Raw genomic sequence first — 16,846 nt, forward strand, 5'->3', positions numbered from 1 at the left:
CGATTAGTGAACATGCTGAGGCGATCCTATGCTGACTGATGGTTGACGAGGCGGGAAATTTTACGTGATCTGACATGTCGAAGTCTGTCCAGGGGAGTGGACACAGACAAGCTTAATTAATACCAAAACTCAAACTCAAAGGTATGTTCGCTGACCTTTTGAGTAAAGCAAGTGAGCGCAGATACTCTTACAGAAACCGGACTCTTCGCTTTCTCTGCACAACACCTTAAACAGCATCGTATTGTAACGCACGTTTAACAACTTTTATACGCTCAAAATTTCACAAGGCTAGCCAACGCATCCCAACATGTCGGTCCAACCTTCCTTAAAGCAAACTTCCTCCGGATTCGTTGAAAACGAAGGGGTGGAAACACACTTCTACGTCACAGGCGAGGGTCCTTTGATGGTCTTTCAGCATGGCTTCCCCGACAACGCGTCCACCTGGTACCATCAGGTGGCCGAGTTTTCGAAAACACACACCGTGGTGTGCCCTACTCTACGTGGCTATCTCCCAAGCGACATTCCTCCAGTCAGCGAAGCAGCCTACAATTTGAAAAAAAGTCGCCGGCGATATCCTGGCTATCCTCGACCATTTCAACGCGCCGAAGGCCATTATTGCAGGCCATGACTTTGGAGGTGCAGCGATCCAGTTGCTAGCACTCCTTCACCCGGAACGCGTCTCGGAGCTCATCACAATCAACTCTCCCATCGTCCCTCGCATTTACGAACTAGTCAACTTTGACAAGGATCAGCAACGCCAATCGGAGTACACAATTTCGTACATGAAGTATCAACCAGGAGACGACAAGAATCTGGACGTGGTGGTTGCACCTATCAGCGATGAAGAATATCGTCGCAACATCCGCAACTATCTCTCAGAGTCACCGATGGAGGGTATGTTGGCTTACTACAAATACAACTACCCGGCCCCTCCTTACGGTGTGAAGGTTGATACCTCCGTCATGTTGTATCAAGTTCCTACCCTTATCATCTGGGGAGTGGATGACCCTTATTTCTCACTGAAGATGTTGGATCAAATCCCAAAGAATTTCAAGAATACTACCCGCCTGGTCACACTCCCTGGTGCTGGTCATTGGTCATTCCGGGAACAGCCAGATCGAATCAACCAGGAGATCCGGTCCTGGTTGGAGCTTCATGCCATGGGCTCCATTTAACGGAGGGTTTGAAACCTGCTTTCAAGCAGTTAAGGATCGAGGGGGAAGGCTGTATTGCTTCAGCAGTAGATCTTAATCCTTGTGCTGGTTAATAAACTGTGTAGGGTTCATTGAAGTATACCATTGTTAATTGTGGACCAACCTACAAGCCAGCAACACTTTTTACGTTTATGAAAATCCCCCATTTCCACAAAAGATTCACCGCTTAAGGCAGCTAGCAAAACATTTTTAAATCACAACTACCTGTCTTTTGAACTTAGTTGAAAACACTTACTTTGATTTTAGAGTTCTATGTATAACAATGGAAGTAGGAATGGTTAGAACGATATCTGTAAGTGGCTTCGTTAGCTTCGTCGTAAACATCCAATCCATATTGATTCCTCTCCAGCCGTTGAAGAGTCCACCGTATTCCGGTCGATAGTAGCCAGACTGCTTAGTGCATGATGACAAAGGGTAATGAAGTCGTTCTGGCTCGTCCACTTTTTTGCGTATTTAGTTGCCCCTACCCGGCTTCACTTACACTCCTTGTCCTAGCACCAACGCTGGGCCGACGGGATAAACTGTAAATACGACCAAACTAAGCGATGGGCATCATCGTAATTGGTGTGAGTGGATACACACTTTATGGACCTCTCTGGGTATGGACTACAGGTCGGACTTGATTGCAGGAGAAACTGGGTACTATGGTCCCAGATCGCCCTGAATACGAACTTGCCGGGGAAGCAGCAACAGGGGCCGAATGGCTTCAACATTAAGAGGCCGACCAGATATCCCTACAGCCGCGGCTTTTGACAGGATTTATTGTCTGGTTTTCAATTGCCGGAGCCACGCACTTTTAACATCTTCCACAATGCAGGCTTGCGGTGATCCAGGACTTGAATCGCTCAGGGGTTGAGCTCTGAACAACGGCAGAAAAGAAAAACTCTCGGTCCTGCACTGCCAACGTCGCCTTACCAATGATGAACTGTGCGTAGACCAAGCACCAAGGACATCCCAACTGTTCAAGAATAAACTTGGGCCCCAAGAACTTCTGGGCCATGCCCGCCAGCGATCATACTGACTTGCTGACCGGGGAGGCCTGTGTTTCCAACCACTAATACGAGAGTGGCGGGTCTAGTCTGTTGTAGAGAGATCTAGCGGGAACGCAGCGAGCCACCGAACCGCGGACGAAAATAGTTTTGATCTTTCTTTTGTTACTGCCTGGCGAAGCATGGAGCGTCAAGGAAGAGGGTATAAATTAAAAGACTCCGCCATGTGCATCACTGTGAATATTGTACTGCCTGAACCCCCATCAAGCGTTGTCTCAACTCTTACTGTTTATCAGTTCCTGTGCCCCAGAACCAACTCAGCAGCCTTGTATCATGCGCGTCAGTTATCTTGCCTCCGCCTTCATCGGCGTTGTCGTTTCGGCGCCCTTGACGCAAAACATACACTGTCAGAACCCCGCTGTCCGCCAGGAGTGGCGCCTACTTCCCAAAGAAACACAGCAAAGCTACGTGGACGCCGTCAAATGTCTCAAAACAAAGCCTTCCCGGATCGGAAGGAACCTGACTACGACGTTGTACGACGACTTCCCCTATATCCATGCTCACCTAGACACTTCAAGTAAGCTGCACCTGTAAGGCTTGAGAAAGGAAACGCTGACACTCCTAGTTCACTTCGTTGCCTCCTTCTTGCCGTGGCATAGGTACTTCGTCCACGTGTACGAGAAGGCTCTTCAGGACTGCGGGTACATCGGAGTCGCCCCGTAAGTCCACTGCTCTTCATCACACAGTGCTTCAGGGCCATGCTTACATGTTGCGGACTACAGCTACTGGGATTGGACTCTTGACGTTGCCAACGTCTCCACCTCGACGATCTGGGATGCCGAGTCTGGCTTTGGCGGCAATGGCCTCAGACCCTATCCCAGTGGATCAGACGCCGAACAGAATTGTGTCCAGGACGGACCGTTCAAGGACCTCCGCGTCGAGTACATGGCCCTCGGGGCCGAAGAACATTGCCTCCGGCGCAACTTCAACAACGGAAGCGAGGAGATCGGCGACATGTTTGCGGGAGCTTACACGCCAGAGGCGGTTCAGGTGATCAACAATTTGACGGCTTACGACAACTTCCGCATCGGTCTCGAAAACGGCCCCCACGGCGCTATTCACAGCTCCATTGGAGGAGACATGTCACCCTCTACTTCACCGAATGGTAGAAGAATCCTTCTCATAGCAAAAACCTCTGCTAACCCGGCCAGATCCCATCTTCTTCCTCCATCACGGCCAGATCGATCGCTTGTGGACGCTTTGGCAAAACGAGCAGCTGGAGAACAGGACGCTTGACTATAGCGGGATCAGGACTCAGGACCAGTTCGATGGCACGACACCTCCTGCGGCGTCTCTGGAGGACATCATGCCCATGTACGGGCTGGCGGACGATGTTGCCGTCAAGGAGTACATGTCCGCCCAGAGCGGGCCCCTGTGCTACCGTTACTAGTAACGGCTCTCCATGATACTTGCTTGCAATTCTTTGCCATAGATATATCTTGGAAACCGCCCGCCGTCTACCAATCGCCGTGCCTCTACAGATGCTGCCTGGCCTAGTGGTCGATAGGCCCAACAATGGTCTTGGACGAAGGAGCGAGCGTGCATTAAGGAAAGGGGGGACGAGGTAGAGAGCGAAGCGTTTTTTGTTGCCCTCTATCATGCGACCAAAACAAAAAACCCCCCGCGATGAGAAGCGCGATCGGTGGCCAAATGTAAAGCAAAACCAAAAACATACAACACCAGGTATTCGCTGGTCGTCACCGACCCAACTACTAATCCGGCCCTCATTGGCTTATCTATGGGAGAGCGGACGGGATCCCGAGTTTTCCAATGGGTATGGTCGTATGTGCTATGAACTGACGAGACTAACGTTTATGTAGAGTTGGCTTCGGACTGATCAGTAGGCGGAATAGGCTACGGGTCCGAAAAGGCTGGCATGGGCATAACAAACAAGGGGTTTCCAGCGCATCCATTAAGCGGAAAAGTGTCAAGCCCTGGGGTTAAGAGAATGAAAAGATTGGAGGGTTATTGATCCGCCTGCGGTTTCTTTGATAGCGAGTCTACAATACCATGTCCCTGGTGCTCTTTCTTCTCCATAGAAGGTGAAACGAGGCCCCAAAGCCGGCATTGCAGGTCCAAGTGTAAGTTGATCAAACTTTGTGCACCTGGAGCAGAGACGAATACATCAGGACAGTCCTGTCTAAGAAGGCCGTATGTAGATTGCTGAAGTTGACATACAGACACTCCAAAACGCCTTGACTTTGTGAAATCGAGTTTGGTACTCGGCCATGTGGCCTCGGGCGCTCCCAAGTGGCACTCCTTCCTGAGGACTTGTACTGCGCACTTTCATGCCGTTCGGGCATGTTTCTGGCAAGTCAAGGGTGCCAGACAGCTGTCTGATTTCAAATATGTAGATAGATACCTTAAGCAGTTGATGACTATTCTGCTGGTGAGGAACCAAACTGGACCCAGTAGTCGAGGTTAGGAGCACAATACAGTCGTGAACGACATGTCTGTGTCCTATCTAAGTGTTGACCAAAAACACCGCCAGGACAAGAGTCCATTTGAACCACACTTTCCACGCGAAACCCCAAACGCCCACAGTTCAGTAGAAACAGCCCGAAAGAGAAAGGGTGGATAGAGCACACTCTACCCGCCATCTTCAGATCTGCCATCCTCCCAGAGGAAGAGAGGAAATGCTTGAGTCATCCTGGTCCGAGGGGTCCGCGTCTTGCACCGAAGCCAAGTGGCCCTGCCTGTTGAGCAAGCTGGGGTCGACGTTCGTAAAGGACCCCATGTCGCCCCCTTGTTCAAAGACAGAGCCTCCCCCGACCATCCAGCCGCCTCCATTCATCAGCTGACCCCCGAGCGCGGCATCATAATGCCCGCAGAGGCCCGGATCGGCGTTGCCCTGTCGAAGTTGAATTATGGGCTGGTACGTGAGGAACTGGGGCGTGTAGCCCTCTTCCTCGACCGTTTGCAGACTCGAAAAGCAAGGCTGCTGACCGCGCAGCAGATTCTGGTGCATAATGCCCGTGTCGCAGGCGGGGAAGTGGCCGACCTGGGGGACCAAACCAAAGTTCTGTTGATGCTGTTGTTGCTGCTGCTGCGGCCACAGCAGCTCCTTCTGACGCAAAATGGCGTGGTGCAGATCGGGACGGAAGACGGGCTTGCCATGCTCGTCGAACGACCGGGCCGTGGGATCTTCCCAGAGGACTTTCTCAGTAGCGAGGAACGTCTTGAAATCCTCTAGGGGCATTACGGACCGGGTACCTGGCGGTCGGCTGCCATGGATCACCTGGGAGGACGCCAGTGGTTCAGCAGCGAGAGCAGGGCCGGCAGCTGGTGTCTGCGTTTGTTCGGGCTCCTTCCCTTTGCGGCTGTGCTGTCCAGCCATCTCTGCTATTGATTGTGGATAGGCGAGGTATAAGGGATGGTGGTGACGGGCGTGAGTGCAAGTAATGTGATAGGCGGTTGTAGTAATGGTGGTAGCAGTGGTGATGACGATGGCGGAGCTGGGCTGCTTGATCAAAATGCCAATGAAACTGGCGAGGCTGTGAAGCTGACGAGGTGAGGAGGTGGGTGGTGTTTTATAGGGAAGCAACCAGCAGTCGGACGGCGCATCGGAGGTAGCTTCGAGCTACCTGTACGGGCACAGTAGAGACTGAAACTGCCTTACATGTTCGACTGCCTCACGACAAGTGGTACAGTCTCCTACACCATCTCCCAGAGGTCAAAGTTCAGGTGAGTCACAAGAAGCAGACGACAACCCGCATATCCCATCTTTCCTTCCCAATCCCCAAATGGTTCTTAAGTTGCCGAAGTTCGAACTGGTTTTGGCGAAACACATCCCATTTCGCGTTGTCTAGGCGTGCGTGGGCTTTACTAGAGCGGCGATCTGGCGGCGACAGATGTCTCGGGCACGCGAACAATAACCCCTCCTGATGACCTAGCAGATTCGTCTTCCAGGAAACCGTGAAAAAGCAAGACATCCAAGCTTCACTACCCTGTCGAGTCTGACCCCGAAGGCTACCTGACATGCTAGTACTCGTATGACATAGATGACATAGACGAGGCTTGCGTACCGAACCAAGTCGAACCGTGGTTCGGGTGAAAGGCATCGTAGCAACTCACACCTAATTCTCATCCGACGGATGAGAGGACATCTGATAACATCCCTTTACCCCCCTCTCATCTACGTAGCAACCTCAAGCCGTCTGTAGCAGCTGCCCAGGTCTCGGCGAAATAATCGGATATTGTATGTTTTTGGCGCCGCGGCAAGGTATGGATAGACACGTCAAGAGGCCGTTTACATCGTTCTACCAAAGATGCACATGTACACATCACCCAGCAAGACATCAACCCCTACCCGGCCATCATTCTGCTGCCATGCCAATCTGCTGCCAGTGACTTCACCGAGCCAAGAAAAACATGCTATGAATACCGCAAGTCCTCACGCTAAGAGACTTGTTGACGAACCAACCAAACCCCAAAAACACCTGTCAACCCATCCGAAACTCCAAAAAAAAAATCATTTCCGCGTTTGAGTGAATATTCCTCGAACAGTGAACCCAGTTTCGACAAAGAGCGAGTAGAGATTTTCCAAGAGTCCTGTTATGCCTTCTTTTCTCTGATGCCGATAGGGCTGCCGGCATCGACAATCATCTGCTCGTCAATCCTCTTTGAGGTGTCGCCCCATTCCACCCGCTTCCAGGTGGTGATGCGAGCCTCGTTGGTGTCGACCTCAAAGACGCGTATCCGGCGGTGGTATCCGCCGTAGCCTGCATACCCGCCGAATCCCACGCCGCCAGCGTAGCACATCCAGAGGGCCGGTTTCTGTTCGCCGTCCAAAGAAAGGGAACAGTAGTCGTTTACGTGATCGCTTCCCCCCGCGTTAGCAGAAAGCTTTGCATACAGGTTGGGAAAAGAAAAAGAAAAAAGGGCATGAACTTACTGGCCACAGCTGACCATGACGACACCCTGCTCGACCAGGGCATCACGAAAGCCCGAGTTGAAGTTGGGCGCAGTGACGCCTTCCTTCCACGAGCCCTTGATGGCGAGGTCTGCGTCTCTATACTCGGGCAGTGGGATGTGGATGAAGGCGAGATCCATGTGAAGTTTGCTGTACTCCTTGTGCGTCTTCTTGAGACTGGTGGACGTCTTCTTGAACCAGTCGATCTGGTTCTGCTTGATCCAGTCATAGCCGTGGTACTTGCGCTCATCAGGCGAATATGCGTGAGAGTCCAACATGTAAAGCGTGAGTGCCGAGTGGTCCGACTTGCCTCTAGCAAGGACCTCGACGTAATAGTTACCGACACCGTCAATCTCTTCGGGTCCAGCCTTGGCCAGGGAATACGGTAGGGACTCGAGGATCTGCATTTGGGCGGCACGCGGAAGCGATCCCTCATCGTCGTGGTTACCGAAGATTGAAACATAGGGGATCTTCAGTCTGATGAGAATTTGGGCGATTTTGAAGATGGCCTGCCACACAAATTAGCTTGCGTCCGGGCCAACAAACACCAGGACGATTCGTTACGCACCGACTGCGCATCGGGAGCGGTTTCGCCGTTGACTTGGTCTCCGCTTAGCACGACCAGATTCGGCCTTTCCTCGATGAGAATCTTGCTGACGAAATCCAGCGTCCTGGGGTCCGCCACGCAGACGCCGCCGTTGTACGTCTCGGGGACGGCGTCGCGACACTTTCCGACGCCGGTGCTGAGATGAAGATCGGCCAGCTGGACAATCTTGAAGCGGCCGTTCTCGGGGATGCGCGGCTGCGGCTTGTGAGGTTCCTTCTGGCTCCCTCGTCGGACAGTAATGTGGGTTACGGGGACTTCTTCGTTGAGCGGCAGGAGCAACGGAGTGCCGGTGATCTCCCATCCGTCGCGGGCCTCGACGGCGTCGTCGCCAAAGAGCACATCAATGCCGGTGACGGCCTTTTTCGAGTCGCTATCCTTCTGGTTGGAGGATCGCTTCACCCACAGGCCGTAGGGTCTGCTCTCCCACCGCTCGTCCTCCTCGCCTTTCTTGGCCGTCGCCGGGTCGAGGCGTCCGACGGAGACGTCCATCACCACCTTGTCTTCGGCGACCAGCTCCTCCTCCTTCTTTCGCGCGATGTGGACGTATGCGCTCGTGGTCCATGACCTGCCCAGGTACAGATCCTTCTCAATGCGGTGCCACTTGTCCGTGTCGAGTTTGCATGAGGAGAAGACGTTGATGGCGGAGCATTTTGTTACCGTGATATCGGTGATAATCAGACCGTGGTGGTGCTGAGGCATGTAGTGATGCATCGACTTGGGGAGGACGCGGAAGTTGCGGTCGAGGAAGAAGACGACGAGGAAGGTCAGCAGCGTCACCGCGGTGAGCTGGATCATAGTGCGCACCTGCGGCAAGGCAATCGGTCAATACGGCTGTCGACTAGGAGTCGATCCCGGAAGCAGCACTCACTATACGGCGCGTCATATTGGGCGAGCTCGAGATTGTCGCAAGGCGGAGGAGGGTGGACGTCTATAGCGACTCGATGGCGGCGTGATATCGCGGAAGGCTTGCTTGGGTTGGTTGGGTTGGAGGGGGGAATACGAAGACGAATAATCGGCTCGGACGAGCCTTATTGAAGCTACTGCCTAGGCCATACCATGGCCCCGCAGATCGAATATACAAGAATAAGAGAATCGAAGAAAAATTCGAGGACGGCGCGGGAGAGCTTGATATCAGCTCGAAAGACAGCTCAGTGGGTAGGTTGCAGGGGGAGGAATTGTCGGGAAAAGGAGGAAAAGGGCATGATGAATCTAGGCACCTAAGGTAAGGAAGGTACCTATGGTAAGGTAAGGTACGGCAAGTAGGTAACGTGAGAGGCCCATTTCGGTGGAGCAGCGGCGAGAATCTGGGGTAGCAGCACGGTTCTGTTCAGGAATCAGGTGTCATTAGTGGTTGCTTGTGCTGTATTTTATGGGCCTTTACGGCACGTACTCGATTAGGTTTCACAGGCTCTTCCCTACCTCGAAAGGCACCTATTTGCCTATCTATCTAATTACTTACCCATCTACCTAAGTATGTACCATTTTTCATGACAAGGCTAGAAAAAGGGGATGTGGAAATGAGGGGGACGAGCAAAGGAGACAAAGGGCCATTTGGCACGAGCCTTTGCGCGAGAAACCGGTCGCAAGTTGCAACAGAGCGGCAGCAGCAGCATATCGCAAGTCGCACACCGCATCGTCGTCTTGTGCTGTGTCGGTGTCGGGGGACCCTCCCATTCCATGTCATTGTCTGCGACCACGTGGCATACGTACGCATGTAGGTTAGTATGTAAGATATCAATAATTAAATGGCACCCTTTGTTGACGGAGTCACAGATGATGAACGCGAGTCAACATCGGATTGAGTTTGATACACAGCCATCCTCCCGGTTGCTTCCCTCTGTCCAACAAGCACAAGATAGGATAGCGATCGTCAAGTCTTGGGATGACAGAACTATAGGTGGAAGTAAATAGGTTGAGGATGCAATGTAACGCAGCTGATATCGAGTCACATCACGTGAAGTTGACTCCCGTCGTCAATGAGATGCCAAGCCACGAACTCAAGCTTGTGATGAGGCTGTTTTCCTGGTCCGGACTTGTGATGACTTCAACAGCGTCTTTGTTTCTCGGCCGGAAACATGTACCCATGCCGCCGATGTTACATGCATGGCTGCAAGGAGGGAAGAAAACGCCATCCCGGACTCTGAGGCACAACATCCGAGAAGAGGTGCCGTTGGACTTGTTTCTTTGTTCACTCGTTTCGTTCCTGTTCTGCCCATTCTTGGGATGGAAGTCTACAGGCGTGTCAACGGCGTACGTCTCACACTTGACGTCAGTTCAGCCGTTACATCCGTACACGATCCGACTTCCCTGCCATCGAACCGAACGATTTCAGTGTCTCCCCTCCCCTATCAATTTACCGTCAGTCAAGTGTCATGTCAAGCCATGCAGGAACAGAAAAGAACGATGGTCCGTGCTTCTGCATTCCCAAAAGGTACGTACTCATGCTTGCTCCAGCAAAATACGGATAAGTACGGATGGATACCTCACTGAGGAAGGAGGTAGGTAGGGGACGCAGCACCTGCTGCCGCCTCGCAATTCCCAGAGCTTGTCGTCCTGCGAACCAAAGCAGCAACGACGCGCCTCAAAAATCGTCATAACCCCCGACGATCCATCCATCCATCACATCACATCGCCCGCCCCCTTCTCTCCGCTCTGCCCAGTTCCACCTCTCCTTTGCCATCATCAATTTCTTCTCGGCATCCGACCGCGCATTCTACCCCAACGCCGTCGCATCGAAATCCAGCCATCCTATCCAATCATTACTCGTTGCCGCTGCTTTCCGTCCCTCCCACGTCGTCGCCGTCGTCGTCGTTGTCGCAAACATGCCTACCGACTACAGCTCATTGAAGGTACCCGAGCTCAAGAAGCTACTCCAGGAGAGAGGCCTTCCTGCAACGGGCAACAAGCTGGACCTTGTCAACCGCCTCAAGGAGAACGACAAACAAGCCGCACCTGGTACGTCGACCGACCCGAGATGCGCGCTTCCATCCGTCGCAAGCAGAGACTGACCCAATTACTACTACAGCCACCGCAGAGGAGGACGAGATCGATTATAGTGACGACGAGCCCGCGGCCACCAAGCCTGCTGAGGCACCAAAGACCGCTGCTGCCACTGAAGCTGTTCCCGTCGTCGACGACTCTGCACCCGCCTCTGCGTCCGCCACAGCTGAGCCCACCGCCGCCGCCGCCGACGTCGCAGAGCCCGCTGGGGCCGCACCCGACGTCGCGCCCGACGCCGAGACCACTGGCGAAGAGGATAAGAAGCCCGAGGAGGCCGCAGAGACCGCAGACGAGGCGCCAAAGGAGAACTTTGCTCTCAACCTCAACGCGACCGACGCAGCAGCAGAGGCCAAGAAGCGCGCAGACCGCGCCAAGCGCTTCGGCATCGACGAGGACGAGGAGGCCAAGAAGAAGGCCGAACGCGCCAAGAAGTTCGGCGTCGAGGTTGGCAGCGTCGCTGGCCTCGATTCGGCCCTGCCAGAGAGGCGTCCCAAGCGCGGCCGTCCTGAACACGCAGAAGAGCAGTCCGGACGTGACGCCAAGCGGCAGAGCACCGATGGTCGTGGAGGAGATGGCCGTCGCGGCCGCGGCAACAGAAACGGACATCCTGGTGGACGTCAAGCTGGCGGCGGCGACCGCGGCAACCGCAGCGGTGCCCGCGATACCAGACGCAGCGCTGCTATTGACCCCGCCGAGAAGGCGAAGCTGGATGCCAGAGCAAAGCGGTTCGCCGCCTGATTTCACACGCGCACTGTGATTTGATGGGTAGAAGGGGAAGAGAGGGAGAGGCGGGGGGAAAGTCCCAACGATCGGGTCTGTATACTATGCCCACGGTCAGGTGGTTGGCGTTTCGGTCTACGACGAATGATTGAGGAAACGCAAACGCCGCAAGCGCAGGACTCGAGAATACAACACATACATCTTTGTTCCAGGGATGACCGGTCAAGGACGAAACCAAACGAGACGGTGTTGATGACGCGCGTCGCCTCGACAAGAATTTTTCACAGTAATGGAATAGAACTAAAAGTCTTTTTTTTGTATTCCCCGTATTCCGGATACCTCGCGAGCGACTTATCAGACGACAGACATGATTGGGAAGGGAACCTCTGTCCCGACTTTTTGCGAAGGATTGTCTATCTGGCTGGCGCCCCCTGAGTCAACCTCTCTCTTTTATCTTTCCATCTCTCCAGTGCTGCCCGACTCCGTGACGATGCCTCATACACAAAACAACACCGACATGTGTGCATACCACATCCCCCGCTGTCATTGGCGACTAAAATGCAGACTCGGAAGATGTCGTCATGGAAGCCCGCTGTGGGAGATACAGCGTCCAAAGCGGAGAGTGAGAGCTAGGTGGCGGCGGATTCTGGCTCAGGATAACTTTCGCTCACACGGGGTTCTAGAATACCGTCAATCCTGGCTCTTTACTGTTCCCGTACGCGTCGTGCTCAGTCAGCCATGCCAGGAAAGATACCGAGAAGCACTCGACGACGGCGACGGCGACAGTCAACCCTGGCATGGTCGTCACATAGTACCTCTCGGGATCACGTCCTGTTTCAATACAATATATGTTCACAAGGCACACTCGACAAGCAAACATGCACCCACAGGCACCTCTCAACAGGTCATTCATCACGAATCTCCCCCGCAGGTTGCCCTTCGCCTTCATCAACGCCTTGGAGACGGAATCCCGCCGAAGCACCTCCCTAATGATCTACTCCCGCCACCTGATGTTCATATGCGTCAAAAGAACACCCACAAGGCCCAGACCAAGTCTAGGGTCATTGTCGAGTCACTTCCATCCACTGATGGGCCACCTCACTTATAAGCGTGGAAATATGTTCCAGCAAGGACAAGCACCACACGCCTTCGCACCCATGTCAGTCCCCATATACCTATCACGTACACGCAACGTCTCGCTATCGCGAGGCATACTTGAGCCCTTAGAGGTTCAGCCCCAAGCTGGCCCCTCCCTTGCGTGTATAGCCAGAGCTCCGGAAGCTGTATCGCGAGGCCCTCCCCCAGCACCTCTGAGAAGACCGAACGGTCTTGCAGAATAACAGCATCGTCTGCGTCCCCTGTCTGTAGCAGACGACGATCAAACAACGCGGCGAGGCAGAGTCAGAAGAGTGATCCAAATGCAAAGCATGCAGAGGCCCATCAGTCTTCCCAGATGGACACTATGTATAAACCCTGACCTCCGGACAATGAAACTAAGGCAGAAAAACTCCAGGCGCGACAGTATTCCCGAACCACAACACCTGGGCCATCTCGGCCCTCGTGAGTATTACTATGTCCTGCTCTGCCTGTCCTCGGTTCGCCATCTCGTTCGTTGTCAACCATCACTCCCACAAAAAGACATCAATCAGCAAACGTGACGCAAGGAAATGCGACGAATCCGACTGTTCACTCCCTGGATGGCCAGTCTAGAGAAAGCAGTCTCAGGGAGCGAGAGAGGCACAGCAAGGACAAAAGTCCCCAACCCGTCCAACAACGACGCACCCTTGAACCCTAGATCATGACCAGGCAGAACCCTTGAGCTCCCCACCCGAAAGGCATGGCAAAGAAAGCCATGCTTGTTGTCTGCCCCCAACAGCGAGCCCCGTTCCCGCCAAGACCCAGCCACGCGCGAGGGCAACGACAAGGGGTGGCGCACCGCGAGACATACATGAGTAAAACGTTACAGTCCTACCAATGGAGTATCCATAGCATCTGTAGAAGAGAGCACCATCCTGGCCGGGGGGTCCCTCGCGTGGGTCCCAGCATGGACCGGTTGGAGTCGTCTTAACGCTTCCCGATGTCAAGGGAATGGCGGGGCCGGGGTGCTGGCCTCCCAAGAGAAGATCCAGCGGAGAATCACAACCCTTGGCTCGCCAAGGGTTGTGATGAGAGTATGCCGGAACCAAGCCGTTCCGAGATAACGTAGGGTCATTTCCCCCAATCTCGGGACAGCGCTAGAGCGATACGGACGGAGACGATGGACAGCAAGTGACCAAAGTCATCTGGCTATGGAAGCTCGGCAAGACGAGATCCCCCGGACACAGACTACATAAACCTGCCAGAACATGGAAGAGTGGTCAGAAATTCTTCATTCGGGAGAGGCGTCCACGTGCGGGCATGCTTTGCCACTAAGATGCCACGATCCTGGCGCAGAGAAAGAGACAGGAAAAGAGAGGCGGGGTTTGCCTGTCTTCTTTCGTCAGTAACTTCAAGGCAGGCCTCCGAGTTAATGAGGGCACCGAACGTGACGGTCACTGGGAAGAGTAAGAATAAGCAACGGGGGAAAGGGACCGAAAGTTGTGCCGTTGCGCTCGTTGACGTCTGAATAGGCTGATGGCCCGGGCTCGGAGACCCCCAAGTCCTCGTCGTTTCGAGCGAAGATCGACATGTTCTTTGACAAAGTGTGACGGGGATGCCAACCTCGAAGGAATCTGCAGACTGACTCAACGACCTAGGACAAGCCCGTAGATGTTTGGCCGGGAACTCGGCAGCGAGGCTGAGCTTATGGGCATCGATTATATATCCACCCCTCTGGTCTGAATGGTTGATCGTGGCCCATGTATCAAACCGATATGACAACGTCAACGGTTCCCCCGAGGTCCTCTCGTGCGGCAAAGGCGGTGTATCCGCCGTTGTGGAGCCATGAGGAGGCGACGCAACAAGCACAAGGCCGGGGCGTCGGCCGGGAGCCCAGCCAGCAACATGGATATTCCAAAAGACCAAGAATGCTGTTGGGAGTGTCTACACTGCTTGCTGTACGGACATGTTGGTGCTGGAGATTGCCTGAAATCGACTGTCACATCCGCTCCTGGGATGCGAGACACATTGCGGGGGGGGGGGGGGGTTCGACAGCTCTGGCCAACGATGGACGATGTTAGTGACCCGAGGTGCATCGGAGCAGACCCCGTCAACGACATAGGCCCAGCCGATGTGCATTATGGATGTGGGGGGTGACCGAGGTGCGGTGCAATAAACCTCGAATTATATGTCCGGTTTCGTTTCCTTGATCGTCGGCTGGTAAGGCGTGTAAGGCGGCGGCGGCTGCTGCTGCTGCTGATTTGTGTCGATACCCCGTCGACCGAGAGAGGGCATTGAGCGTGAGGACTCAACCCAAAGGGCGCGACCAGAGGACCGCATGTTGCTTGCATCCTTCTTCATCCCCAAGGGTCCGGGGTACCCTACCCATCCTACGGATGCTTCCTCCTTTGCGGCCGTAACCGACTCCTTACGGACGCGCATCCCCTCCTAAGCCTCACAACACACGCGCGCACACACACATTCCTTGCGGAGGGGTCGAATCCATCCTCGCGCTGTTGGGCCGAGAAAACGTGACATTTGAAGACCCCTCTCCCCCCCCCCCCCCGGTGAAGCCCAGTCTTTCCACCTTTCCTCTGTCGTCTGAGGCCGGTGCAGAATAAGTCGTCGGCCTGGCTAGTAACTAGTTGCGGACAGTCAAAGCCAGATTGTTCTTGGTCGAGAGAGTAACAGCTCACTCCCAGGTTGGTGTCGCGTGGGCCCCTACCAGCCTACCAGCCCACCAGCCCGCGCCGCCTACGGTGAACGGGAGGAGTCTAACGTCGCCCGGGTACCGGGGCTGACTGACCTGTGTGGTTCATGGCCCAACGGGTGGAAGCGGGGGCGGCCAGACATCGTCAGTGTGTGTCTGTCTGTGGTGATGCTGATGTGAGATTGATCACCACCGGTTACATCGTCGACTTCGGCGGGTGGGCTCATTGCCATCCGTCTCTCCTTGTTCATCTCAGAGCTCAACCCCCCGCCGTCCGGGTAGCTCCGGCATCTCCACTCTCGTCGGCTGATCGGTGAGACACTCACACACATCTCTCTCCATCCTTCTCTGTGTGTGTAACTGTGTGTGTGTGTGTGTGTGTGTGTGTGTTTCCCTCCGAGTCTTCAATAGGGCTCTTCAATATATCCCCGGCATCAATAACTTACATCGCCTACCCCACCCGGCGGCCGACGCTGTGCTATTCCGTGCCCCCGGATCAAGTTATGTTTTACGAGGTGGGCTGCTGGTGCAATCAGGTCGAAGGGTTTTTTTTGTTTGTTTTTTTGGAAGCCAACGACCAACGGGTTCTCTTTCTTGTGCCCCCCCCCCCCCCCCCCCCCTTCATCCCTGGACCTGGGACCTGGGACCCCATGTTCTCGCTTCGATTTCCAATCAGGGTTTCACGAAGAGATTGGAGAAAGAAGAGAAGAAAACAAGTAGAAAAGTCTGCCTGTTGAGGGCCCCATTTGTCGGATGCTGGTGTCGATGCATTGTCGCATAACAATCATCGTACATGCTCCCATCGGACGGGGATGGACCAGGGGGGGGATACCAACAACCCGGTCTTGCTCGAGTCCCAAGCTGCCAGGTGCGGTTGGCCTTTGTTTGTTACTCATGGGATGGGCGGGTGACCTCTAGGCGCTTCGCTGCCGGGAGAACATCTCACTCGCGTCAGTGACCTGTCTGATGCTGCTGCAGTCAAAAGGAGGCCGACGCGTGCCGCCAACGTCGAGGATGACCTGAGCTTACTGTGGGAGCATCTTGTATCCGTAGGGAGTGCCGACAGGCAGCTCCCCGTAGATGCCTCGTCTCCCAAGAAGCCGACGCGTCTGGGCTCCTACCCACTATGCGAGAACTTGGTTGTGAAGTAGGCTGCCCTGGCCCCAAACATGACAGCGTGGACTTCTCCGTAGCCCCTCAGATGGATGTCAAAACGACGCGCTGGTTCGGTAACATTGTGGATGGATGCATGGCAGAGAGAGATGTGGGAGAATGGCCGTGAAGCCCAATTGACATACCGACCTTCCTATAACAATTCTTTCACGCTGTCAAAAGCAGGCCCAACCAAACGCCGGTGGCAATCGAGGCCCTCTTCCCTCTACTTCGATCCGCACATTCGGTCCAAAAGACGGTCCGCTGGAAGTCGCCTCCGCCAAGATCAAAACAAAATACACGATACTCGACCTCGAAGTCTACTGACTGAGATTCGAGACCGGCCATTCCAATTGCCAAATGCTCTCCTCCCCCTCTCGTTGTCTCTGCCGTTCAAAACGAGTC

At 54.3% G+C, this 16,846-nt stretch overlaps 5 protein-coding genes across 5 annotated transcripts; 3 read left to right on the forward strand and 2 right to left on the reverse strand.

Annotated features, from left to right (window-relative positions):
• Nucleotides 1–307: 307 nt before the first annotated feature.
• CH63R_13046 (Epoxide hydrolase) lies at nt 308–1,175 on the forward strand (the record flags this gene model as incomplete). The annotated part of the gene is made up of 2 exons (XM_018308020.1): nt 308–500; nt 562–1,175. The coding sequence occupies 2 exons, from the start codon at nt 308–310 to the stop codon at nt 1,173–1,175; spliced, it is 807 nt and encodes a 268-aa protein (XP_018152437.1).
• A 1,361-nt stretch (nt 1,176–2,536) lies between these two features.
• CH63R_13047 (Monooxygenase) lies at nt 2,537–3,653 on the forward strand (the record flags this gene model as incomplete). The annotated part of the gene is made up of 4 exons (XM_018308021.1): nt 2,537–2,780; nt 2,829–2,922; nt 2,986–3,368; nt 3,415–3,653. 4 exons carry the CDS (start codon nt 2,537–2,539, stop codon nt 3,651–3,653), a joined length of 960 nt encoding a protein of 319 aa, XP_018152438.1.
• A 1,212-nt stretch (nt 3,654–4,865) lies between these two features.
• On the reverse strand, nt 4,866–5,600 carry CH63R_13048 (uncharacterized protein; the record flags this gene model as incomplete). Its single annotated transcript, XM_018308022.1, has 1 exon — nt 4,866–5,600. The coding sequence occupies one exon, from the start codon at nt 5,598–5,600 to the stop codon at nt 4,866–4,868; it is 735 nt and encodes a 244-aa protein (XP_018152439.1).
• Nucleotides 5,601–6,817: 1,217 nt separating this feature from the next.
• Nucleotides 6,818–8,665, reverse strand: CH63R_13049 (Calcineurin-like phosphoesterase; the record flags this gene model as incomplete). Its single annotated transcript, XM_018308023.1, has 4 exons — nt 6,818–7,085; nt 7,158–7,684; nt 7,744–8,586; nt 8,651–8,665. The coding sequence occupies 4 exons, from the start codon at nt 8,663–8,665 to the stop codon at nt 6,818–6,820; spliced, it is 1,653 nt and encodes a 550-aa protein (XP_018152440.1).
• A 1,939-nt stretch (nt 8,666–10,604) lies between these two features.
• Nucleotides 10,605–11,520, forward strand: CH63R_13050 (Sap domain-containing protein; the record flags this gene model as incomplete). The annotated part of the gene is made up of 2 exons (XM_018308024.1): nt 10,605–10,737; nt 10,808–11,520. The coding sequence occupies 2 exons, from the start codon at nt 10,605–10,607 to the stop codon at nt 11,518–11,520; spliced, it is 846 nt and encodes a 281-aa protein (XP_018152441.1).
• Between the last annotated feature and the right edge of the window lie 5,326 nt (nt 11,521–16,846).

The sequence above is a fragment of the Colletotrichum higginsianum genome, chromosome 9 (genome assembly GCF_001672515.1).
Source record: "Colletotrichum higginsianum IMI 349063 chromosome 9, whole genome shotgun sequence".
In the NCBI taxonomy this organism is placed as follows: domain Eukaryota; kingdom Fungi; phylum Ascomycota; class Sordariomycetes; order Glomerellales; family Glomerellaceae; genus Colletotrichum; species Colletotrichum higginsianum.